Raw genomic sequence first — 27,025 nt, forward strand, 5'->3', positions numbered from 1 at the left:
GCTCTCAGACTGAAAGCAATTGGCAAAATAGTCAGGTGTAAAGAAATCGCGATGGTGTTTTGTCAGGTCATGACTGGCAAGCAAGGGGAAACAGCAAGTTAAGCCCTGCAAGAAGAGATGGAAGAGTGGAAGCACACTGGCAAAAGCTGTCTAAAGAACACATTAAGAGAACAGAGACAAAAGGGACTTCTCAATGGTGGAGAAAATATATCTTGTAAATGTTATTTTTGACAGCTTTTTCATGTTTTCAAGGTATGTTCTACCTCAAAACATTTTTCTATCAGTTAATGGTGTTTGGCTTTTGGCAGGGCACTAAACTGCTGATCTGTTTTCATCTGGGAGGGTCTTGCCCTGGGCTGCAAATCAGGGAGTGCTTTGGGAATCACAGCATCCTGCTTCATGCATCTCTCATTCTGTAAGGTAAAGGATGCTTATGGGTCCCAGGGGATGAGCTCAAGGAGCCAGGAGAAGCACACTGAGGAAATATAATCTCCAGTGAAAAAGCGATTTGCAAAGTATACCTCACTTTACTAGTGCTACTATTACTACTTTAACAACAGCAGGTTGGTAGACATAACTTGCTATCCTTCATTTAGTCTCCAGATATACACTGGTCCCAAATCTTGTCTATGAAGGTGGACTCCCATCTGGCAGAATTTGGGAAGATTCTCCCACTCACTGTATAGGCAGACAAATTTCCTATCACTTTGCAGATGTTAATTTTCTGCTTCCAGGTTAGGAAAAAATATATCAGAAAAGTTTTATTCCTTCCTAGGTTTCTCTTAGCTTTTTGGCTGTTCTGCCTGGAGATAGTCCACATCTTGTGCTTAACCTGCAGGCACCACTGCTCTGTGATAGTCCTGATGTATTCTTCCCACCTTCATTTCTAGGGCATCTCCTTTTTTTTTTTTTTTCCCAGCTTGTCATTTTTCACAAAGGGAACCTATCACATGGTTATTTGAACAGAAGTCTAGTTTTGCGGTCCCTTCAATAGTATATGAACCTGTAGTTTATCTTTAAAAAACATGCAATGCATTATTAGATCTGAAAGGTATGGATTCTTCATTATCTTTCATGAAAATAGGCAGGTGGGAAGATCTCTCCTATGTCTGCCCCAAGGGGACAGACACAATGCAGACTTACTTCCTATTATATTAGATATGTAGAAATAATATATATATCTACACCAAAAAATAAATTCCTAGAAAACCAAGTTTTAATAGTGCTGCTGCTTAGCAGATCAGCTTTTTTGCAAGGAAGCAACAAAAGCTGAATTTCATCCCACATTCTGATAATGTTTACCAAATAGTGTTAACTAGGAGGAATTTTTTCAGCATTCCTGTTTTATAGAGTTTGAATTTCTTCAATCCCTACATTCTGTTCTTGTACCTACTGCTCTGCAACAGGCAAGCCTTTTTACTGAGCAGTTTGTGATATCTTCCAAGTCACTGGCCTCAGATGACCTTAGCAGTGTGGACAACAAGCTTACCCCACCTACCTAGATCTGTTACCTTGATCTGGGTTAAATTTAATCTGTCACAGCTGATGAAAGCTCAGGTCATCTAATATCAAACTCCTCCCAAGTATCCTGATACATGGTCATAGGGAAAATGCATGGTCATTTAATTCAGGTATAACAAAGGGGTTTACCATTCTCTGCTAGGTCATTTTGTTAACCTTATTGATTCCATGGAATCATGGTGAAATGAACAGGGCTAATGCCTTTATTAATGTTCAGCTCTTTATTAAAAAGATCAGCTGTGCAGGGGGCTTGACAAAGAGCTCGCCCCCACGGTTGTAGCTTTCCCAGGTGGCCAAAAGGAAGGAGGCGTGCGGAGTCTGTCACTGAAGTCCAGAGCAACAGCTGTCCCTTCTTCTGGCACACCAGTGGCCAGAGGATGAAGAGGTGTGGGGTGCAGAGTCTGTTGCTGAAGTCCAGAACAACAGCTGTCCCTGCTTCTCCCCTGCTGGCAGCACCAGTGCTCTCTCTCCTTGCCTTCCTGTCTCTCTGCTTCTCACAGCCTAACCTAGTCTATTCTTTTTGAGGTGATGGTGACGGGTAAAAGTCAATCAGGGGATGTGTTTCCCTCTTCCTCAGCTAGGACATTTGTCTAGACCCCTCTACTGTGTTTAGTTTTTGATTTAGGGGTGTTTTTATCTCCTAAAAATACTCCCATGATCCTAAGGGTTTTTTATTTGCATGCTAGTCCCAGAATGGCAGCATGGGGGGGTGGTTGGCCAGTTATCTCCAGGTAGTTTAGAGAAAACAAACAGAGCAATCAGCTAATTAACATTTCAGTATTGGTACTTAGCTAGAGTTAGTAGCTTTTTTGGTGTTGCCATTGGAACTAAGAAGGCCCTGGGGTCTCTGGGGAACACGTGGAAATTGTTCATTACAATGGTACCTCTGTTGTTCCCCTCATCTGACACTCATTAATCTGATTTTGGTTTCTTACTGAGAAAAAAATTCTTGCATTTATTTATCAGTTTAATATCAGTATGGTGGACCACAGTGACTGGAGATGCTTCTGTACTGAAAGGGACAAAGTGTGGCCAGCAGACATGCATACCATAGGAATGACTGTGTGACTGAACAGTGTCATCCCAGACACTGGTCCTACATGAACCTGTTTTTCTTTTAATGAATAATCATATTCCTTTGGAGAAAACTTCTGCCTATTCACCTTACTTTTCCTCTCATGCAGCATTAGGAAGCCAGCTAGTTGGTTAAAAAACAAACAAAAGCCCCTAACGTCTATTGTAAAATGCTGTAAGATGTACTCAGGTTTTCAGGAGGGGTGATGGAACTGAAATGCCCCTGATGTGGCAGGGAAGTCACAAGCCAGGCAGGGAAAAGAATGTGGTATCACAGTAGGAAGGAGAGCAGATCCTTGCTGGACACCTTCAGTCTGGCAGCAGGAGGGAATGTACCTGTAAGCAACCCACAGAGAAAGAGCTGACTGGGCATAGAACTAGGAGGAGTAAAGATGGAGTGGGTAATTAGAAAGAAAAAGGAAAGAGAAAAAGTATTCAGATGGGTCAGATAAACAGTGAGATGTCAGGGACTGCATGAAGCATCTGAAATGCAGCCTTCATTAATATTTTGGCTGCCTTATCTCAGACTAATTTATTTTATGGACACAGAGAGCTGTTCCTGCTGATGTATTGAGATGATTATCTGGCAACTTTATTGTTTTTTGAAACAGGAATTCTCAGTGTTTCTTGAGGCTCTGTGCTAGTTTTACACATTTCCCTATGTTTGAAGACATGAATCACCAAGTCACCATATCTCTGTGCTATCTATCAGGAAATTTTCAGGTGATTTTTTCCTTGCCTTGAGCAGATATAGAAGCTATTGCTACCCAGTAGACTCATGGTCCAATCACATGTTGTACTTAATACCACAAGAAAAAGGTTAGAAATTGTGGACAAGAGACTTGAGAGTAATCAAGTAAGCAAACATCTGGGTGTTCTACAAACTACTACTTATTACTCCAGAGCAAATTATAAAGACAAAATAGCTGACTAAATTTATTTGGATTTTATTCTATTTATTTTCATCTGTATGCTATTTACAAAAATTTATTATTTGCTCAAGCAGAAAAAATAACCAAAACCCACAACCTGATATTATTTTCCAGACAGCTGGAAAAGGTTATAAAGGTCAGGAGGTCCTTTCAGTTAGTTTGTGGCAACCTTCCCCTCCAATATGGCTACCTGCACAAGAGAGAGTTTCCAAGAAAAGCCACTCCTGTTCTGGCTTACTCTTTATTGCCAGCATTAAAGAAAGCAAAACTTTATCCAGCTGAGGGTAAGGTTTATGCAAGGAAACTACTGGTAGAAATGTAATAAACAAGAGACATGTTTAATCTTACTATATTACTGACAGTAAGAAATAAAATCTGTTGCTTTGAAAGCATACATACATATCATACATGCTGATAGTATTGCACTTGGTTGAACATCCACTTACTATCCAGCCCTTTGTCCTTGTTTGCATCCAAGAATAGTCAGAAGGGATGAGACTGCCAGCATGGGTACCTGAGTGGACTTGAAATATGTAAGCAAATTGTCATGGTCCAGCTATGGATGCTAGAAAGGTTACTCTGTAAGAAAAGAGTGTAGGATACTTATTTTATTCAGGAATAATCTTTGAAGATTATCCAATGGTATCTCCAAGGGGACTGCATGCAGAATGTCTTCATTGCTGTAAAGATGTGTTTTCTCTAGTAGTTGCCTTTGAGAAAATTTTGCTAAGGCAGAAGACCTCTTTGTGCAACTGTCTGTAAGAAACCAGCCTTGGCACGAACATAAATGCATGTGACAAATGTAACTGAGTTACCTGTGCTTATAGGTGTGGCTCATTACAATAATATTAATAATAATAATGACAATGTAAAATGGTGATTTTTCATGAAGTGGTTCTGTGTATAAGAAGCTGCAAGCATAGATGTATTCTCATTACTTCAATATGGCTTTACTATTAATGCACATTGTTTTGACATTTGAGTGTGTCAGGCTCAACAACATATTCAGTTCTGTGCAGACTGTTTGCTCAACTGAGTAGTGTATGGTGGAAAGAAGCTGCTTTATTAAAAGAGAAGAAACATACCTCTTACTGTGTAAAGCTTAGTCTGTATGTTTTGCTAATCTAAATCTACGCAGTGCAAGCATATGTTTGTGTGGCTTTAAGAAAAACATATTGACAATGTCAGACATGGTAATCCAGCACTATAATAGCTACTTTGGCAATTGCAATTCAGCAATACTTTTTAATTCTGATGGAAATATGAAGTAAATCTGCCAGTGGTAAAGCTGGTGCCTAAGCAAGAGGTCTGTTGTGAGCAGTTGTGGCAAGTGCATCTTGGTCTAACAAAGAGCCTCAGGCCTTGATTCAGAGCTGACCAGATGCAGTTTCATCAGCTGTGATGGATTTCACAGCAGAGCTTACATTTGGCAGAGCAAAGTTCAAAGTATGTCCTGACCAAGAGCTGACACATTTTGACATATCCTCCAGCAATAAGCAAAACAAAGTGTAACAGATCTTATTTACTCTGCGTATCACAGGGCCTTATGCTGACAAGAGTGACAGTCTCCCCCCGGCACCTGAGCAGCCCAACCTCACACTCGGTCATGGTCCGATGGGCAGCAGAGCCACTCACTTCAGCACAGACCTGGGCATCTCCCTCTTCACACAGCCCGTCTTCATCACAAACACAGATGTTGGATGGCACTAAGCAAAAGCACAGAGGAAAAACACTCAGGATAGCAACCAAGTCACCAAAAAAACCCCAGACTAAAATGTCTCAAGGAAATCTATAAGACTGAAAGCAATTTTCTGGATAGTGCTCAGCTTTCACAAGAAAGACATGGACCTGTTGGAGCAGGATCAAAGGAAACCACAAAAATTATCAGAGGGCTGGAGCACCTCTCCTATACAGACTGGCTGAGAGAGTTGCCGTTGTTCAGCCTGGAGAAGAGAGGGCTTTGGGGAGACCTTATAGCACCTTCCAGTACCTAAAGGGGGGGTTATAAGAAAGATAGGGACAGACATTTTAGTAGGGGCTGCAATGCAAGGACAAAAGATAATGGTTTTAATCTAAAGGAGACCATATACAGAGCAGATATGAAGAAGAAATTTTTTAGGATGAAGGTGGCGAAACACAGGATCAAGCTGGCCAGAGAGATGGTTAAGGCCCATCCCTGGAAACATTCAAGACCGTGTTGGACAGGGCTCTAAGCAATCTGGTGTAGTTGAAGGCATCCTGGGTGATTGCAAGGGGGTAGGATTTTTACAGTTCCCTTCCAACCCAAAGCTTCCCGTCTTTCTTTCCTTAACCTAATTCCCTAATTCTTTCAGTAACATTAGCTGATATTCAGGCTCAGTGGAAAAACTAGAAGTGGAAACAAATGTTGCACTGCTGGGCCTTCCTCTGCTTGGAGAGGCTGATCATGCTTGTGGGAAAAACTTGCTCAAGATGTCTCAGATGAGGTACTCAAAGCCTTCTCTGATGTTAGTTCTTGAACTGGCCCATGTATTTACTATTCCAGAGCTCAGGTAACTTGAAAGATGAGAGATTTGTCTTTGGACACTAACAAACTGATCATGCAAACCCTTACAACTGGTATCTGTATTTTCATACAGACAGTTTCATGAAGATCAAAGGATCTACTGCTATAAGTAAATGTGTGTAGCTGTATAAGTGACATTCAGGTGAGAATATTCCACCTGATATTTATTTTTCATAACTGTGTCTTTTTTTTTTTGTTGTTGTTGTTGTGTGCAATTTTTTTGCCTGTGTTTGTCTTTGCTGAAGCTCCAGACAGTTTTGACTTTGTTGTTGTTATTATTTTTGTCTGTTCAACCCTGCTAGACAAAACAGATGAACTCCTATCTAGTAATCCTTTTTCTTTTCAAATTGTGACAATAACCATGCCTCTAGCTTGGGTACTTCTAAAACCCTAATTTATTAGCTCATATTTCCATTCCTGGCAACCCTTCATTAAATGCAATGTAGCGTAGGACACTCAGGGAAAATAAATCAGGGATTTTAAAACTTCCACTGCAGACTGATTACAAAAAACAGGAACTATTACCTCTGAGGGAAGAGACCTCACCTTTAATCATTATATGAGAAACTGGGGATAGACAGTGAACAAACTGTACAAACCTACAACAGTAACTAGCTTTCCCAGCTAGCATACAATAAGAATTTTAATTCCTAACCACAGGATCCTGCTGGGGAGACTGCTTGGCAAATTTCAGGAGAAGATTAGTTATTCCCGTGGGCTGTAAGGGTTCCTGCAATTGCTGTTTTAAGGAATCTGAACAGATAGATACAGTGAAAAAGAGTACGGCAGGAGTTTCACCCAGAGGAGGAAGTGGACCAAAGGATGATTCACTTAACAGGGACTAGGAATAAGTTTTTCCTGTACATAGTACATTTTGTTACAATATCCTGCAGGGCTCTCTCTCCATGGTGGAAGACTCTTGCTATGTTTGGATACCACACACTTGGCTAATGGTTTGAGCCAGCTTAGCAGTGCCTGGTGCTTCTGTGAGGGACTGCAAATGCCATACGAGGACAGACCAACTGCCCAACTACTAATGTGTAAGCGAGGATAAAGATTTCCTTTTGGTCATATGAACAATTTTACTTACAGTTGTGAAGAATCTCTTACCATTGCATTTTTCCCATAAACGGCACGATCCACATGGTATTTCAGCTGCCTGGGGTACTTTGCAGTTTTCTACATTAGTCAGAGAGTATTTTCTGCCCATGCACTCCAAGGCATGCATCTTGCAAACAGTTAAAGGTGTGTTTCTCTTGGTTCTTTGATCTGTAGCACAAGTGTCCAGGGAAGGACTGAAAACAAAAGCAGGAATTGCAGTATTTAAACGTGCTTTATCTTGGTAACTCTTAAAAGGAGCTGAGGGACTGGAAAACATTCAAAGTCTAGTTACAACTTCTCTGTCCACTCAGGTACCTCCTAAGAGTGCAGCAAAGAACTCAAGACAGAGACACACAGACAGTCCAGACTTCTTCCTTTTACACAGCATGCTGTACCTCAGCAGAGTCAAGATCTGCCCCATCTGAAGGAAAGGGATATTACCATCTTTTTGCCATTGACCTCAGCAGCAGTGAGAGAGAGACTTTAATTGAAAGTATTTCAGATCTCAATTATTCTCTAACTTATGACACATGCATGAACATAAGTAGACATACAGAAAACATTTCTTATACATATATGACATATGCAAACATGCACATAGAATATTTTAGAAGTGTTTCTTAATTTTAAGGTGTTCAAATGTACTTTAAGATTTTTATTCTGCTGTCTTTTAAAATGCTCATCTTTTACTAAATAATCCCTTATAATCGACCATCAGAAACCAAAGATATTTCTGGAAATACACATACATCTCCACAGAAATTTTAAGAAAAAAAATTACCCAGAAAAATTGCTTATTTCTTGAAATGTAGGTAGAGCTTTAACACCTACATAAATGAGCTTTTAAAACTGGTAATAGCAATTCTTGGACAACCTTAAATGGTGTTTGCTTTGGGGACAGTTCCAGGAAGTGGCCACCATTTGTGTTTCATGCTCTAAGTGTAGGAGGAGAGTAAAATACCCTTCCATTACTTCAGTTCCAGGAAGTCGTCATTATTTGTGTTTCATGTTCCAAGTGTGGGAGGGGAGGAAAAAAAAACCCTTCCATTACTTCTGAGTTTTAATCTCACACTCCTAGCTTCTCCACTTGTTCTCAATGCAATCAGCAGTATTTGTGTGGAATGAACAAAAGAGTGACTATCTGGAGCAGAGCATGCCTGTGCTCTCCTGGATTCACTTTACAGCCAGGGGTAAGGGACTTCACAGGGTACCAGAGAGCAGAGATAGGCTCCCAGGGGAAGGAGAGCTTTGAAATTCAGACCCAAAGTCTAATTTTCAGCACAGCTCCTCATTTTTAGCTCACAAACATTTCCATTGAAAGTTTTGGTGTGTTAATAGGCCAGTTCTGAACATCATCCTCCGCTAAACAGGTACTTGGTGGGGAGAAGAGGCTGATGAGGTACAGGTAAATGGCCCTAATGAGGAACAGGCAAATGTCCCTAATGAGCTTCATGAGGCTCACTGAAGGGAAGGGGAATGCCTGTAGAAGGAGGGAAGAGAAAAGTCTCCTAAGAATGCCAGAACTCAAACCTTGCTGACTTAATGGTCAGGCATTAAGGTAACTTTTCTTTCTTTTTCTTTTTTTTTCTTTTTTTTTCTTTCTTTTTTATTTTTTTCCCTGTGTATTAGGAAGTGGGTTTTGATCTATAAATAAAGCACTAAGGAAAAGGGCCTTCTCCAAGCTTTGGGAATGGTTCTTAAAAAGATGACTTCGAAGCCTTTCAGAAGAACTCACTTTACAGAATTTTTAAAATACCTGTAGCATAGTGCATCTTTAAGGTATTTAAAATATTGCATGGACTTCATTAGCTGAGCCTGAAAAGTTTGGTGCATCGACCAGTGACCAAATATTTTTATGAACTGTATTATATCTTCCACTTATGTTAGCATCCTCAACCACAGGTTGAGGTCCCTTAACTGCTGTGCTGGGTCAAAATGACAGCTACTAAATCCCTAATAAAGTTTGTTGCATGAATTTCCCTTAATCCTCTTTTGTTAATATAAAGAATGAGGTTAACCCTCTTATTCTGAGGCACAAGAGAACAAACCAAGGGATATATAGCAGCAGGAACCTGATAAAGGAAAGAGGTGCACTTGTGCGCATGGTACTGTTTGGTCATCTGGCTGGACAGTCTCTAAGATAGTGGAGCTCTGAGTTTTATGTGAAAATTATCTTTACAGACAGAAGTATAAGTAAAACTCCCTGTTTATATATCATCTTAAAGAACAAAGTGTGTGCCAGGGAAAACAATTGTATTTAATCTGTAATTAAATTTTTAATTATATTTTAAATTCTTCAGATGTCTTCTTTACATGCCTAAGTGATAAATCTCAATATCTGAGTCTTAAGGTCAAAATTTTGTAGTGAAGGCAGCTTAATTTACCTAAAAAATATTAAGATCAGACCTCTGCACTAATCTGTCTGCTTTGCACCACTTTAGCTACATCCAAAAGAGGAAAGGGAGCTGATTTAACCAGCTGCCAAAGTTTGAACCTAGGAGTTCAGGGACCATGTTGCCAAACTCCCACTAAAGTTCAATGTCTCATACTGTCTTGAGAGTGATTTACATATTTGCTACTGCTGGGTCAGCAGAAGAAAGACTGTGGAAATCAACATGTTAAGATGCATAGGAAAAAGGATGGAGAATCTTCACCCATAAGAGAAATTAATAATTTGCACTCATTGCTGAGAAAGTATATTTCCCAAGGTTGGGAATATCACATCAGTGCAATAAAAAATTTTACAGCCTAAATTTTATTTAGGAATAATCCTTGTGTTAAGTGAATGTGAGAAATTCAATACTTTTTACTTGAAAAAATAAGGTTAAGGATAAGAACAATATTTTACAAAAGCACATATTGTAAGAAATTAAATAATATCTGTTAAGTCCATAAATACCTTCGCTAGCAATAAGCGGTAGGAAACTTTTGGTGAAAAATTCATCATGCTGGGAATTATTTTAATTTCCTGGAACTACATTTGAGAAGTTTTAATGTAACACAGTCCAAGAACTCTCAGGAGAGACATAGTTGCTTTGCAAACAAATTTGAAGAAAAAAAAGAGGGGATAGTACTTAAAAATTATCAAATCTCATGTTTCACTGTGGAGATAGCTTTTAGCTACCAGAGGCTGAGGTTCCATCTGTATTAACACACCATGCTCTGGCCCCTTCCATGTGTTAGGAACAATTTACACAGAGTAGGTGGTGTCCCTCTTTGCCCCAGAAGATGGGGACTACATCAGAACTGGAACGGTCTCTCATCCCGGTCACTCCTGAGCTGTGCCTGGGAATTATACAGGAACTGGCCCTGCTCTGCTGCAGCTAAATTTCCTTGGATCATTCCCTTGCTCTCATTGATAAGGACAGATGTAGCCTAAGGCACCCTATCACAAGGGACAAATTACCAGGCTGTTCTAGGGTTCTTGTGCTGTTATAGGCAGTCTCTGTAGCTAGTCTCTTGGAAAGTGAAAGGATGGAGGAGAGGTCTGAAACCAAGGTGTTCCTGAATTACCATATGAACTCTTCTCGCTCCAAACACTCTTCAGAGAAGAGGCTGTTGCTGAAAGTCACTGCCAAAACAATGCAAGTTAATTCTGCTCTCTGAGGAAAGATCAGACCAAGATCTGCTTACATGCTTTACTCCTACAGCCTTATAGCAGTCTGGAAGATTGTTCTGCTTTGACAGATGAGATTTATCGTTCTATCATTAGATGCATTATTCCAAGACAGTGAAATGATGCCATGAGGTAACAAAAATGACTGTTATCTATATTCTTGACATTTTTAACATAATTATAAAAAATATAAACAGGCAAGTAGTAGATTAATTACAAATGAAGCTTCAATGCATAGCTAAATTGAATTCATTTAACCTCCAAGATTACTGTCGGATTCTGTCCTAGGCTTCCCTAGCTCTGACTCCCCTGTATTCTGTGTAAGTGACCCCAACACATACATAAACCAGAAAAGGAGTTGCTGATCCTTTTAAATAACTGTTGAGAGAAAAGAGCAGGACCAGATTACTTGGACCATTTAGGTGTAAGGATAGGAATAGCATTAGATTGCAGCATTATTACAAACCTGCCACTTACTTTTGCACACAGGACAATGGCCTCTGACCCTAGGGAACTACCCAGTGGATCTGCATATGAACTAAGCTCACCAATTTTAATTTTGAGATGTTCAGAGTTCTAATCTTGCCCTAAAATCAGAGTCATGCAGAGCAGTCTTGGTCTATGTGTCTGATGGGAAGTACCCATGCTCTGCTGAAAGTTCTACCTTGAAATCACTTGAAACATCTTCACAGTTTCTTCCTCCTACTACACATGGCTAAGACATATTTGGTCTGTTATCCTGAAGCTTCCAAACTACGCAACTCAGTTACATAAATCTGGCCAGATTTCATATCTAGAGCCCACACCCACTTTATAGGAGTGACTTCATAGGAGATGTCATCCAGTCTATGCAAACCAGCCCAAATGCTGGAGTGCTAAACTCATTGGCACATCTGTTCATCAGCGCATTTGGTCTCAGGTGTCTTCTTGTTGTTCCTCCATTTTTGTTCCCTTCCTTTTGTGTATCTCAAAGAACTGAGAGATTTACTCATTTCCTTACATTATTTCTTCTGCATTGCTTATTGCAGAATACAGGCTTAGATTAAACAGGAAACAGCAAACTCTAATCTGCAAATTATGAAGTCAGGAAAAGTGACATGACTGCTCTGTGAAAACTGCTGTGTAAATGTGAGATGAAATTAGATTACTGTACCTTTCATAACCCCCTAGTCTCCCAGAAGTGAAAAGAAATCTGCTTTATTTCACTAGCTTATTGCTTTGATGGTTTGTGTCCCAAGGACCTCTGTTCTAACTTATCCTCAATCCTCTAAATCTTAAAAATATAATTTTATCTTTTTTCATCTACTTCACAGATCAAGCAAAATTATGCCTTCACTTTCTGTCATCCAACCAAATTCCAGCACTGCTAAAACCCACTGACAGTTCTGACAAGGCAAGTAAGTGAAGAAGAGGACATTGATTGAGGTGTAAAGCAAACCAAGTACATCTCTTCCTCATGTAAGTAAAGTTTGCTCCTCTGTCATAGACTGAAAATTTAAGAAATGTAATTGGTCTTGAATAAAGTGAGAATCTAATTGCCAAATTGAGCCTGAACTTACCCACACTCATAGGGCATTTTGCACACACATTGCGACTGATATACTTTCTCCCATGGCTGACATTTAGGCTCTGTCACTTCTGTTTTCACACTGGGCACTGAAGTAGAAGAACAGACAGATATTGAGGGTCAGAAAAAAAAGATCTGCTGTGAAATTATCAGTTGAGTTTAGAAGGCACTGAATTATATAGTCATGACATGAAGTCAATCCTACATTAAAAGTATCTACTACAGGGGAGTAATCAACAGTATTAAAAAGATATGATACACTTTGTAAAGTTACTGTTCAGTAATTTATCCATGGGTCACCAACCAGATGGAAAGAGACAGGTACTATGTTAAACTTAAACATTCATCTCATTTCTGCAGCAGTTATTTGTTTCTGCTAAATTTAGCACTGCTGAATCATAGCTGGGAACACTTTTGTCATTGGGTTTCAGAATTATTGACTTCACTGTTGACACTAGAAAAGCTAAGGATCCAAAACCCTATGTGAACACAAATACCTTTATACATTGATGGTAATGAAAATTACAAGTTCTATCATCAGTCCTCAGGTTGTACCAACTTTTAAAATAAAAATAATAGTAATTATTGGAGAATTTTCATGATTGCAGGTGTACCATTCTTTAAGTAGAGAGTTGTACTCCAAATTTTGCTAAACATTTCTTTGTGGGTTTCTGTAGCATGTTAACAGCAAGATTTTGCTAAATCCATATGGACACAGTTTCCAAGGAGGTTTTATCCTTATTTTTTTCAGATTGCCTGTCTGCTAACATGAAGATTTGGTACTCCAGATTGTTGTCTTTCCTAAAAAAAACCAAACCCTTCTTACAGATTAAGACTTGCTAAGCAAAACAGACAAATTACCAGAGAAGAAGAAAAAAAATTAAAAGAAAAAATAAGAATTGCAATGCATTATGATACAGACAGCAAGCATAACCCTGTCTTCCTGCAGAGGGGAAATTTTCACCAAAAAATACTGCATTTTCTTTATTCTCTGAGTAGTTGGTTGCATAGTGACTAAATACTCCCATCCAAACATATATATGCCACAGTGTCTTGTGAATACTTCATAATTTTTACCCTTCTTATCTCATACTCCTTGAGTTTTTAACTGTTATTAATCCAACTGTTGTTCTTCATTTTTTTAACTTTTGTACTAATATAATGCTTCCATACAGCCAAGAACAAGCTGTTTTTCTTTCTGATGGAAGCATTTGAAACTTTCCAATTATTTATGAAATTTGAGAACATGATGTTAGCAAAAAAACCAAAAACCAGATGAAAATCAGTCACTCAGGCTAAGCCTAAGAAACTGGTAACAGCAGTTCAGCACTGCTGCTCTGGCAGTTTAGCAGCAGCAAGTCATTTATGTACAGCTATGCTATTCCTTCAGAAATCACTACACTTCCTGTTGATGTGTTTATGACAGCAGACGACTTACACCAGGAATTTCACAGGACTGCTGCCTTTTGAAGTCTAAGCCTGACTGTCACCTTCCTCTTTCTGCAGTTGAGGCAATGTCAGCAGCACTGGCTGATAAGGAGAGGACAGAAAAAAATGTAGGAGATATGCCTAGTCTCCTGCTCAGTAGCTGCAGTGAAGGGTCTCCCCAGGTGAACATCTGGGACCTCAGATGAAGATGTGGCACACGTGAAGCACAAGCTGCTTGGGTGCCTCTGTGTCACTGATCAGCATCACAACAGTGCTCAAGAGACATTCTTGTCTGTCTTCCATGTCTGGAAAAGATGACTTAGAGCTGCTTGAAGCTATAGCCTTTCTGCCATTGCCTACCCATATCAAACTAGAGCATAAACAGCACGAACTGAAGCTATAGCCTATTTCCTGTTGCTTCTAGTTTCTGGATATTTATTTTGTATCAGCTGTCTTACTGCCAGATCAGCAAAAGCAGTAACCCAGCCCTGTCTTCCTCTTTCACAAGAGGCTCTGGTGCATGGAAAAGCTTCCAGATAGAAAAACTCTTAAGATGTAGTTCACATGGTGCTACTGTTATAGAATGTGAGAAAAGTGAAACATATTTGGGTGGCAGAATAGACAGCATAAATCCCAGGCAATCTCTTAAAATAGTTAGTGACAACACTTGATAGCAATAGGGGAGTGGGAAGCAAAAAGCCTTAATGAAACTTCAGTGAAATGCCTTCAGGCATCTTGCTTGAACAGACCACAGAAAACACATCCCCATGTTTTCTGTGCTTCTTGCTGGTGATGTAAGTATGGCTTCTCTATCACTATCTCAGCAATATCTCTATATATCTAAACTACATAAAGCTTAGTTGGAAAGAAACTCCAGGAAAGAAACTCTTGCATTGTACTTGAGGACTGCAATGGCTTACCTGGTCTCTTGCAATGGATAGTCTTCACATCAGGAGACCACTTGAGGCTGGGCTCACATAAAATGGAGTGTGCCCCTTCCAAGTGCATGCCATGTGGACAAGACAGAGTTATTCTCTCACCAATCTCGTAGACAGGTTTCCATGGCTCTCCTTGCAAACCCCCCTCCAGCTCAGGCAGGAGACAAGCAGTTTCTGTGGATTGAGGCATTTGAGACAGACACAGTAAATCAGTGGATTGTGTAAAGTACTCATGTATTTTATTTTCTCCAAAATTCCTTAAAAAAATTGAATGGTGAGGTTAGCTGACGTTCCTGTAGAAACGTGCCAGTCAGCATATTAACTCACCACACCAGTCAAACATGCAAAACTAAGGACACAGTGAAACTTCTCCTACTATCCTACTATCTTCTCCTACTGCCTGCAGGTACAGCCCTAGCTGTATGAGGGCTTCCCTCTCCTTAGGACCCATGTTTCTGTTGACAGTTCCCACTAGGCAACAGATTCCTAGTATAGGGATATCATACATATGGGACCCTGGGAGAACATGTCCAGGTACACACAGGGATGGCCTTAAAACTAGATTTTATGGTGTGTTTCTAATCCAACATTAAAATATCTGGATTCATACCAGAAGTCAATTTAGACCTGATTGTATCTAGGGAACTGGGAAATACAGGTGTGTCTTCTCCCCTCATTGTAGCTGGAAAGCAGATGTTCTGAGGTGTTCCATTTGAATTCAGAAATTGAGCTGTAGTTCAAAACAAGAATCAGTTAGACATACCCTGGCAATATCTCTCTCCAACTTGCCACTGTAAATTACTGTGACACTTAGCAACAGGATCACCAACAAGAGAATATCCATGTTTGCATGCATAAATAATGTTTTTCCCAACAGGGTATGCGTTTTCAGCATTCTGAAAGAAAACGAACAGGTGAAATTTTGGATATAAAATACAAGAGCTACCAGCAGCACTGAACTCTCTTTGATTCTGGAACGCAGTAGCTGAGGACAGCGACAAGTAGTATTGCTACTCTACAACACAGTGATGAGAGAGTCTGGAATACTGGGGGCAATCCTGGTTATCAAGTCACCAAATGTGATCAAAAGGGGTATGGAGCAGTGCTCTCCTGATGGTGTATAAACAAAGTGCAAATATGGCTGTTATCAAGCATTAGCAGGGCAGGATAACATCTTGAACAGGCTTGGGCTGGGGGGAGATCAGTGGAGACTATATGGCTTGGCCAATTTTTAGGGTGGCATGTTATCAGCTTTCTAAAGGTTAACAGGGACTTGAAGACACAGGGTTTTTTCTCATTTTGTATTTCACTGTCTTCTAAGGAGATATCTTATGAAAAATTGAGACTACTCCATGAATTGCAGTCTTTTACATTTATTTTGTGAACCAAAAATATCAATGTAGGAGGCAATTATTGATTAGAAAAAAGATTTTGGTTCTTGCCATAGGTTGCAGTTGTGCAGAGGCAACTAATGAATTTTGAACTAATTCTTTTACCTATTTATTGAGCAAAGAGACTTATGACAGCCTGATAACATGAAGGCATAATCCATTCCTCCACGGGAGGAATTAGTCCCCCTTGTCAAACAGGCCTAAGCTATGGTGAGCCAAGTACCTTGCCAGCTCTTAATTTCACCAGAAAAAGCAGAATAGTGAGTTACAGAGGGAAGATTCCTAAAATCTGTTTAAAATTTCATTATGGACTTCCTGAGTAACTGAGCAATTTTTCTCTCTAGTTTGTTGTGATTTTATATGTAATCCATGTGGCTCAGTAAATTTTTAATACATACACAGAATAAAGGACAAGTAGATGACTTTTCTGTGTAGGTACTATGGTCTAGAGAAGCAAAGATCTTTTTCTGGTTTTGAGGGTGGGGCTTTTTTGGTTTTATCTAACTTTTAGTTTTAATAGTTTTAGATAATGTAATGTAAACTTCAGACAGTGAAAATGCTGCAAGAGTGGCTATTCACTAGGCCAGATAATAAGTTTGCCAAGAGAAATACAAATTTGCAAGTGAACGTCTATATTAACTGTAGAAAAGACATAGCATGTAGAGATAGAATAGATAACAGAGCAATAGAAATAACTCACTTGAACAAATCCATTTTCTAAGAGAGGAGGAGGTGAACAAAATTCTGTAGGATTTATGGATAAATCAAAACAGTGTGGTTCAATCAAGCTATGAAGCAAACAAAAGTACAGTTTAGTTTGAATTTAGTCTTCTTTCCTTTCAAAATGCTACGCTCCTCAGTGAAGCCCATTTTCAAGACTCTTATGTGTACATTGACATCACGATTATATTGAAATCAGGCATTGCCAGGCTATCCAAGAGAGTGGTAAATAGAATGCTGTCAAGTTTACTGGCTCTTACCCCATTTTCTAGCCTTATCTTCTAAGACATTTACAGTTTCAGAATTTCATTTTCTTTCATATTTTTCTTTAATATTTTTTAAATATTAAAGCTCACTAAGTGATCTCCTTGAATTCAATAGTTTATGCACCCCTCTGAAACAAATTTTTAAATCTTTCAGCAGTTGTCTCCAAGGTTTTTTTATTACTTACTGAAGATGCTGCAACTCTCCATCTTCGCATGCTTTGCTTTCATGCTGCTCTCCCAGGCAGGCCTTCCCACCACCACGTGGGGAGGGGTTGTTGCAGGTTCTACTCCTTGATTTCCTTCCCCCTGAACAAAGACTCCAGGAAGACCAGCAGCTCCAGTGTCCATCAACAACACCTGTGCAACATTTGGGAATATTTGGTTTAGTGTGAAAACTACTCTCTTTAAACCACTCTCTCTTTAAAGCATTCCCTCTGAGGGGTTTTAAAGGCACGGGCTGTTCAAAGCTAGTGATGGCTCCAACTGTGCCCTTACAGAAAAATCCAGACTGTAATAATCTAATCTGCCATCTTTACCCAGCTTTGACATAGGTATAATTCCACACAGGCTATATATTATCAGTGTCTGAGAGAACATAAAAACAGCTACCAGCTACTACTAATTATAAAATTAAAAAGTAAAAATTTTTTAAGTCATTGATAATTAATTTAGGATATGTACTTACTTATAGATGGTAGCACTGAGCAGTTAGTATTGTCCACTGTATTTAACAGTAATAATAAAACCAGCTCTTTGCTAAGGACTATTTAGACATGTTAAACAAAGTCTCAGTCTTGGCATGACCCTCCCCATGCTGTTTGTTTGCAGTGGTGTCTCACCCCAGCAGCCACTGCATGGGTATCCATTGGGACATATATATTCTGGAAGAAGGAGAGCACATTTTGCCACTTCTAAATTCTCACGGGTTTAAAGAGTGCTGACCTGGCTGATCCTGCACAAGAGTTCCCAGCTCACAAGCTGCTCCAAAGGTGTAAGGCTTGCAGTAACACACACACTGTGTTCCTTCCACGGCCACCTCACCACCATTCTGGCAAGGCTGACATTTGCAGGGATCATTTTCAGCCATATATTCTTCAACGGCTTGTTTTAGGTAGTGCTTTTTGACTGAGGAACAGGGCACTTCCTTTACCAGCTCATATAATGGTGTTAGCTACACACAGTAGGAAAACATGCATATTAAATAGTTAGGACTGTAATATAAGAGTTTATAAGCACACTTCATCACACAAAATAATTTTTGACATATGCTTCTGCACATGGGAGTTAGCACATTACATGCTCTAATTTGCTAATTAGCTAAAATCTTATGTTAGTATTTAATACCAGCCTTTTTATGAAAAGCCAGTTCTGCTTAAAAGCATCCTTTAAAGCTATTGTTATATCAGTCATGTTTAAACATCTTTGAACTGTAAGAATACAGGTGAGATAAAACACGACCACCAATGCACAGTAACTTGAATTCTCACCCAGATGTTCCCAGCATAAAAAAAAGGACATTTAAAGAGCCCACTATGGTATTTAATCAGACAGTGATCAAAGGTAACAAAATTTGAAACTATTTTGCCTGTAAATTGATTGCTTTATGATATATGCTTTTACATTTAACCAAAAACTTCCTAACAGAAATACTTGGGGTTTATACCATTCTTGAGTATGTGGGTGGTTCCCAAAAGGGACATAGACAAGGTAGCAGTGAATAGGGCCATGCCCAGATCTGAAGTGTCTGACTTGGAGTATCTCCAGTTATGCTAAACTTCTGGATGCAAAGTGAAGAAGGAGAGGTAAAAGGGATATGCAGAAGGAGATATAAAAAGGATGTGGCAAGTGAAGTGGAAGCCACACAGACATGCCCATATGTATTTTGGGAAAGGGGCTATCTCAAATCTGGTTTTCCTCCAATGCTAACATGACCTATTCCTAACCAGAACTCCAGTTAAGTCACTGAAGACTGGTATTGACCTGTAATGGACTTAGATTTGTGATGCACCTGATCATATTAGCTTCACAGCATTTTCTTCCTGAGCACTTTCCTTTTTTACAAAGTGATCTGAAAACAAAATTAGTGTAGATCATGGCATGATTAATCACCAGCTGTAGCTTACTAATTTCTCCTCTTGAGGTGATCCCATCTGCTTACCTCTGCTTCAGGAAAATAGCCTTACCTTTTTTTTAATTACTCTGGGATAGTCTGTCACTGATGCAGCCCACGAGGTGTACATCCGACTGTTCCCAGCAGGATTATCCAGGTCTAGATAACTAAGGCCAGCAACAGCACCTGGGCTTCCTCCTTCTATGTAAGGGTCTCCTTTAATTTTATTGCCAGTGCTTCCTGCAGATTCAGGATGGGAAATACATAAAAATGTAGGTGTTGCTGTGTTTATAAATGGAAATAGAAACAATACATACAAAACTCTGCTAGCAAGTAGTGAAAGGTCTCACTGCTTCAGTTCAACCACCTGTGCCTGGATCAAGAGCTCCTACACTGATCATATATAGGTGGTATCTGTTTTTCCAGGTGTCTTGGCAGCTCTATCTTAGGGTGTTCAGAAAAGTGCCATTTACTGGGAAAGCATTAGCAATAATTGACAAGAGCCAGAGAGCCTTTTAAACCAGGCACTTGATGTCTGGGTTTAGCATATTAGGACAGAATTCACCAAAGTTATCAACACCTGCTCCTCATTTTGACAGCTATTTAGGATGAGATAAGAGATTGATACATGACAACTGTGTGAGTCACCATGGAACATTTACCTGAAGAAGTCAATAGCAGTTCATCCAGTTTGGTGCACTCTGTCTTCTTCTTTTTCACAATGAATGCACTCCAGCCTGATGAGGTACACTTGTACAAATCTGTTATGCTGACACCTGCAGATAATCCATCCATTAACAATACTGTACACAGAAAGTGTGTTGGATTCATTTCCAAGTTTCCCACTGGCTAGAGAGGTCATGAAGTACGACACTTAAACTAGGAGGTAACTAACTAGCATTCGTGTGCTGTGGGAAGATCCACACATTGCAAAAGTTTATGGAAGAATGCTCAGAGGTGTGAGGTGTATCTGGGAACAGTTTACAGTTTCATTTATTTTCTCAACAGTTCGTAATTTGACAGCACTGCTCCAACTGATTACCATTAGAGGTGCCACTCTGGTGTTTGCTCTGTAATTTTTTCTGCTTTACACAGAAAAAATTTTATCCAACCTTGATCTCCACGTAACATTTAAACTTTAACATTGTTTTAGAGTTATATTCAAGTTCAGCCTGAGGAGGTCCTAAACTGACTATAATTTTTTTTATATATACCCAGAGCACTGCAGGTCACAAGCATGGATCTAGAACTAAATGCTGTGGTTTGAGCACATTTTTTAGTGTCCTTTCTTTTGACCATGAAGAGAATGTAGTAACTTGTAGAAGTCTGTTACTTGACTTTAGACATTAGCTGGAAAAACATACATATAAATTTTTATTCTTGATTACTGACTGCTTTCTGCAACAAACACTCTAGTACTCTACCTTCTGCTTTCATTTTGTCAGTATCCATATAAAAAATGACTTTGTAATGTCCTCCTAGAGACCCAGAGTGTAAGAAGTGTGTCCCAAAATGTTCAATAACTCTTCGGTAGACGCTGTATTCATAGACGACTGGAAGGTTGAACAGTTCCTTCCAGAAAGGCTCCGCAAGAGTGAGAAAGTCTGGACGGTTGTTAATAAACTGAGCAACTTCCACACTGTTCTCAACAACCATCAGCTGCTTACTCTGGTGGAAGGAAAAGCCATCAGTCATGCTCCATGTGACTATCAGAGTGGCTCCTAATAGCCAGATGGCACACACATTCTATTGGCAACTAACCAACAGCTTTACAGAGCTGTTAGATACCTCTAAGCAACACAGTAAATGCAAAAAGAACACCCTAAAGTCATGAAATATGGTTGGACCTTTATTTATAATTACTGCAACATTTTTCTTTTCCTCCTGTGTACTTGAAAACTAGCATAAGGACAAGTGAGATCTCACTCTTCAAATAAAATGGTGGCTTCCAGAATCAGAAGCCTGGCAGAAGAAGATTAACAAGCTTTGTCTGAAAACAAACCACAGGCAGTACAGTTTTTCTTTGCACCCTATTTTGTCTAGGTAAGGCTTTTCTTGTAAGGGGTTCTAGCATTTCGAGGATGCTGCTTAATTATAAAATCCAATATGCCTGTAGAATACTGTTCACTTTAGACTCTCGAAGTTGCTTTTGAACTTGTTTATGCTGAGTCTCAAAGTATGTCATTGTTAGTGTCTGCTTGGGGGCCATAAAATGCATACATTTGTTACTTGGTTTTATTTTCTCTAAGATAGAGGTTGTACTTCATAACTGAAAATTACTCTCAAATTATTTATCTAATGCTCCTTTTAAAATAAGTTAAAGGCATAAACATTGTTACCTGGCTGTTAAAGACACCAGATTTCTCTCTTAATGGAGTTCTACTAATGGAATATGCATTATAAAATAAATTAATTTTAACCACAGAGGTATTTCAATCTTTTTGCTCCACTATACTGACCAAGATGGAGTAGAAAAAAAAAAGGGCAATAAACCACTTGAAACAAAGAAAAAGATGAATCAATGATGAGAAGAAGCCAATGATTTCTTCCTTAAATAGGGAGAAAAACAGATAGTAAATAAATAAACTACTACTAAATAGGTAAGACAGAGGAAGTAGAAACAGCAGCCAACTCCTCTGGATTGATAAGCAAACCAGTGATCTCTTTTTAAAGGTTTTATGGGATATTTACTATCATGCACTTTGTGACAAAAATGTCTTTATAAAACAAGTGTTTTCATCTCACTACAAAAACACATGAATAAAATAATGAAAATATTTATGCAAAGTACTAAGCTACAGGGACAAGTTATACATACCTTTTGCAGATTTTTATTCTCTGTGTACTTGTATTTGTTTGAATTTTCATACCACTCTACATGTTTCATATAAGACCAGGTGCTGTTGAAAAACTCATAACTGAAATCATTTTGAACTTTAACCTAGAAGGTGAAAGATAGACATCTGTATGAAGAACTTCATGTAGGATTTGAAAACTATAATATATAGAGTAGAGCAAAACCTTTCTGACGCAAAATAAGCTGATGTGATTTTCAGGCTGAATCCATTTGAGATTTCATAAAAAGTACTGCACACTATTGGATAAGCATGGAAATGCATTCATATATATATATATATGTATAGATATAAAGTATTTACACTATGCAGTAAAATACATTATGGATTGTTTGGCATGCTTCTGATAAATGTGAGACAAACCAAATCACTGAGACTGACTTCAAACAAAACATCTCTGGAAGATCTACACAAAGCATGCCAAAGCCCTCTATTTCACCCCCCAAAGCATTTCTTAAGGTGATTCAGGTTACTGCTTATCCTAAGGAGATTAGCTTTACATTCAATCTAACTGTGAGAGATTTAGAAATCACATCTAAGAAATTAATCTTTTTTTTTCCCTTTTATTTTAGCAAGATACACACCAATTTATATTTCAAAGTAATAAGCAACTTCAGAGAGGGTACAGGTGTCAGTGAACTGTGTTTAGGGAAGCATACCTGCCAAAGGCTCCTGCAAGCTTCATATAATTCTCCCAGTTTTAATCCTGACTGTAAATACAAAGCTATTCTTAATGGAAACATACCTGAAAATTATAAGCGAGAACACTTTCACTCAGCCTGTAGTATTCTCTCCTATCGCCACTAAAGACCTTTCTGCATTGCCCTCCAAAGCTTTTGGTATGAATGACTCTTCCCTTAGTCTCACCAGTAATAATATCAAAGCTACAAAAAGAAAAAATATGTCATTAAGACAGAGACAAAAATTACAGAGCCATTATAACTGAGCCATTATTTGCTGTGTCTGCAAATCATGATCACAGGCTGATTTAACCCTGGGCTTATCACCTGATAGACTTTTATACATGCAGAACTGCAGTATGCATAGCATGTTCCAGCATTGAAAGGGAAATGTTGCTCTTGATTTGTCAACAAAAATTAACACGTGATTATCTCTATAGATTAAGAAATTTATATCGATCTCAACTGATTTTAAGTTTTATTGTTTGAACCATTACTGCAACACAGGAACAACAGGGCATCCATTCCAAAATGCGGGTTGGTGGGTTATTATATATGAGGTGTATTGCATAACAAGTGATAAATCAACACCAAAGAAACTGAAAACAATTATTTTGCTATGTTGCAGTTCAGATGTATAAGCAGAAATCCATTTGAATTTAGAGCGCTAAATTCAACAGCAATGAACAAAAAGAATGAACATTGCTGGCTCATATTTTCTGTGCTGAAGATCACATGTTACTAGTTAAAATTTGATTTAATATCTTAGTAGCTGTCTTTCAATAGCAGGAATGAAACACTGAAAGCTTTATTCAGTGATTCAGGTAAAAGAACCTATACATTCTAGACTGAACCCCTGGCATGGTGGAAGCAGTTGTACTGAACACTTTTGCATATGGGATGTTTTACCATAAGCCCAGAAAATCTATCTGTACACCAAGAGCTTGCAAATACATCAAAATGTAAGTGCATTTGGTACCAGTACTACTGAGTCTGGCACAGAACATTACCCTGCTCCTGTAAGTTCTGAATTCAGAGGTGTTTTGTCAATATCACATACAGTTTTCCTCTCTTCACATCGATCTTCATCTGCACCATCATCCTCACAGTCCTGATCGCCATTGCACACTAGGGATCTGCTAATGCACTGACCTAAATCAGGACAAACATGCATGGGGAAAGAAGTGTTTGTTAGTTTAAAAATTGATCACCTAGAATCAAAGCAAAAGTCCTATTATTCCACTACATTAATTAGCATATTCACTCCCATGATGAACAGACTGAGCCCACAAGGGCTTGTGAAGCATTAAATGTAGACATAAAGAAATAGCACATAGCACACTCGAAAGAGCCATAGCCATTCAAGGCTTGTGATGTATCAGTGAAACAGTTGACTTCTAGATCTGCTTCCTAATCTTTCACCCTTTGATCCAAATCCCTTTAGTGATTAATTGGCACCCTAGTAGCACCAAAACATGTTTATCATGGTCCTCTGTGATAAATATCTACCTAAGAGATAATGTGCTCCTCTGTGAAGGTAATGGGAGCTGCTTGGATACATTTTATGGAGCATTAATTTCCATTATCCCGGTCATTTCATATTTGGAAATAGCCTAAAACAGCTGCAAGACATCAATGTAAGGTTGCATTCCTTAACTACATTTTTATAATGAAAAAACCTGTTCTCTGGGGCAAACAAGTAAGGCAGAATGAGTTAGAGAGGGTACCAGGGCTACAGCTTATGTTCTTCAAAGCTCTGCAACACTCCAGATTAAATTAAAAGCATGCATAGTCCAGGCTGGAAACAAAGGAAACATTCACCTAAGTCAAATTCATCTGTAGATCAAGATCACTGCAAATACATTGCCCATTTACTGAAGTTGAAAGATAAAAAGGTTATTTTCTTAACTTCATGAGTAGAAAATATTGAAAATGGTCTTGGTACCTGAGAAACACCTGAACCGATCACCACAGCCATCTTCTGTAGGGCATCCCCTTGTGGGGGTGCATGGTCTTGTTTCAAAAGTTTGCCCAGAGCAGGGGTTTCCTCCATACTGGCCATAAACTGCCACTGTCCGTCTCCTAATCTGGATGCAAATCAAAGGAGATCTTAGAAAATCCAAATGCAAAGCCAGAAGAGTTTGCTACTGTGAAGACAGCGCTACTACTCTAGACATTCACTATTTTTTTCCAAGAACAGCCACACCTGGTATTACCACTATACGGTAGCAAACTCTCAAGTTAATAGAAAGACAACTTTTGTCTATAATGTCTTTAGACTGGTGCATGAGCTTGGTTTGTTTTGTTCAAAAATCAAATATGTAACTGAAGTCAAGAGAAAGCTGCTAAGAAATTTAAGCGGGTTTTTTTACATTTTTAATAGGACTAACCATGCCTAATATGAATTTTTTAATGTTTTTCAAAGTAAACAACGTCATTAAGGAAGATGATAAAATCTTAGATCCAGTGGGCTACTTTTCATTTCTAAAAAAAGTAAGTACTGTCTCATTGCTCATCTTTAATTTTGACTAATCCCTCCTTAACTGACATAACATCAAAGTAAATGAGAAGGAAAATCAAACACAAGTGTCTTGCACATCTACAGAGTTGCATTGTAAAAATCATCAACTTATTTTCATTGAAGGTGACACTTTGCAACCAAGTTTTCTTCCCTTGACATGATGCCACTAATGAAAAATCAGTGGAATTGGTACAAACCAGCATCAGTGGAGGCATATGTGTGTTTACCAGACAGCTCAGCTGAGCTTTTTGAAACTATCACCAAAATAAAAAGAGCACAAATTATTTCACAACATGAACATCATAACTTTGAAAGAAAACATATTGGGACAGACTGGAAGATTTATTTTCTTAGTTCTTTACTCTTCAGGCTTCCTGTTCTGTTGGGGCTTTTGTCTGAGCACCTGATTTGGGGGTGTAACGTTAGAGTGGCTTCTTAATTACTGGGGGGCAAAGTATATGTTAATGAGGTTATGAATAAAGAAAAGATGTGTCCATCTATACCTGTTTTTGAGTACAGCCATTGCACTCGGACCAAGGGCCAAAAGAATTCCAGTGGCAGTGGACTGGAGAAGGGCTGCTCCAGTATTGGTTTTTGCATTAAAAAAACAAACAAAAAGAACAACAACAACAAACACAACAAAAGAAAAACAACAACAAAAAAACCATCCACCCCCCCAAAAACCAAACAAACAAACAAACAAAACAACAACAACAAAAAAATCAAATAAAAGAAAAGAGAGAGGAAAATCATCAGGGATTTCATCCATAAGCATGAGTGTGAAACTTTCCTAAAAGGCAAATCAATAATCAAACCTTCAATAATAATTAGGGGTATGACCAGGTTTACTATAAAACCACTTGGATTTGTTTTTCATATGTAAGAATTAAATCATTCCCAGATTGGTCTTTCTTGCCATTGGAAAGAAGAAACTAGACACATTCACCTAGCCTAAAGATCAGCAACAAAAAATTGCCAGTTTCCATGGGAGTTTTGGGGGTGCAACCTGTCCCTAGGACTCAGGCTGGTTTGGGGTAAATTGTGCTGTGTTTCACAGACATGGGTTGCTGTGCCTCACACCACCACTGTGTACCCTCGTCCCCAAGGATGGCTGACTCCTCTGGACAGAAGTTAAGAGACACCATAATGCCTCACTGTGGTTGTCACTTGTGGCAGAGCCAGAGCTGACACCGAACAGTGTGTATTTCTCCCAGGAAATACACCTGATGGCTCCTTGAAACCCTGCCTCACATCAAGCACCACAATTATACATGCTTAACTTTCAGCATGTATTTTATTAAACAAATATTCACCTGGAAAAAATGGGAAAGAAGCCTGAAATTTCCAGCAACAGAAAAATCCTCAGCACCTGAAAAAAAAGGAAGTAGAAGCAAATTTACTTTGCTTTTCTACATTTTCCTTCCTTTTTTAGGTCATGCAGTTGTTCAAGGTTTCTGTAATCTATACACTAGTCAGCTTAAGAAATAAAAGGAAAATGTCACACAGATTTAACACAGATTTTTCAGCTTTGTTGTGCAAGCTTGATTGTAAATTTTCTTCTTTCTTGCAATGCTGTCCAATTACTTTTTTCAGCTATTTCTCCATATAAATTAATATTTCATTGCACTTTCCATATTCACTTCATCAGTACAAATTAAGCATGCAATTTTCTTACCTTCATGTTAGACAAAATAGTCAGATATACAGCAATTACCAGGGAAAATGCACTTCTAGCATTTTCAGCTTGGAAGCCAAAGGAG

At 38.8% G+C, this 27,025-nt stretch overlaps 1 protein-coding gene and 1 long non-coding RNA gene across 3 annotated transcripts; one reads left to right on the top strand and one right to left on the bottom strand.

Moving 5' to 3' along the window:
- The first annotated feature begins 9 nt into the window (after nucleotides 1–9).
- On the top strand, nucleotides 10–25,230 carry LOC128781717 (uncharacterized). Of its 2 annotated transcripts, none has more exons than XR_008428474.1 (3): nucleotides 10–252; nucleotides 12,103–12,247; nucleotides 25,170–25,230. It is a non-coding gene; the product is annotated as an uncharacterized LOC128781717 (long non-coding RNA). The 2 variants fall into 2 exon arrangements; XR_008428473.1 differs by lacking the exon at nucleotides 25,170–25,230 and adding an exon at nucleotides 13,108–13,465.
- On the bottom strand, nucleotides 3,527–27,000 carry C7 (complement C7). Its single transcript, XM_053931530.1, has 18 exons — nucleotides 26,941–27,000; nucleotides 26,579–26,634; nucleotides 25,769–25,841; nucleotides 24,690–24,831; nucleotides 23,755–23,896; nucleotides 22,810–22,948; nucleotides 22,028–22,150; nucleotides 20,634–20,877; nucleotides 19,872–19,985; nucleotides 19,283–19,449; nucleotides 18,042–18,270; nucleotides 17,285–17,456; nucleotides 16,814–16,901; nucleotides 15,486–15,618; nucleotides 14,705–14,896; nucleotides 12,349–12,445; nucleotides 7,183–7,367; nucleotides 3,527–5,233 (listed from the first exon to the last, which is right to left on the bottom strand). The coding sequence occupies exons 1-18, from the start codon at nucleotides 26,944–26,946 to the stop codon at nucleotides 5,046–5,048; spliced, it is 2,490 nt and encodes an 829-aa protein (XP_053787505.1). The 5' UTR covers nucleotides 26,947–27,000; the 3' UTR covers nucleotides 3,527–5,045.
- Nucleotides 27,001–27,025: the final 25 nt, after the last annotated feature.

This window comes from Vidua chalybeata, chromosome Z (genome assembly GCF_026979565.1).
Source record: "Vidua chalybeata isolate OUT-0048 chromosome Z, bVidCha1 merged haplotype, whole genome shotgun sequence".
Lineage (NCBI taxonomy): Eukaryota > Metazoa > Chordata > Aves > Passeriformes > Viduidae > Vidua > Vidua chalybeata.

Excerpts from the sequence above, each read along its gene's own strand:
- C7 (XM_053931530.1), bottom strand. Across the intron at positions 24,832-25,768 it reads ATGGCTGTACTCAAAAACAG|ATTAGGAGACGGACAGTGGC; the intron begins GTATAGATGGAC and ends ATTTGCATCCAG. Across the intron at positions 19,450-19,871 it reads ACTGCTATTGACTTCTTCAG|GAAGCACTGGCAATAAAATT; the intron begins GTAAATGTTCCA and ends CTGAATCTGCAG.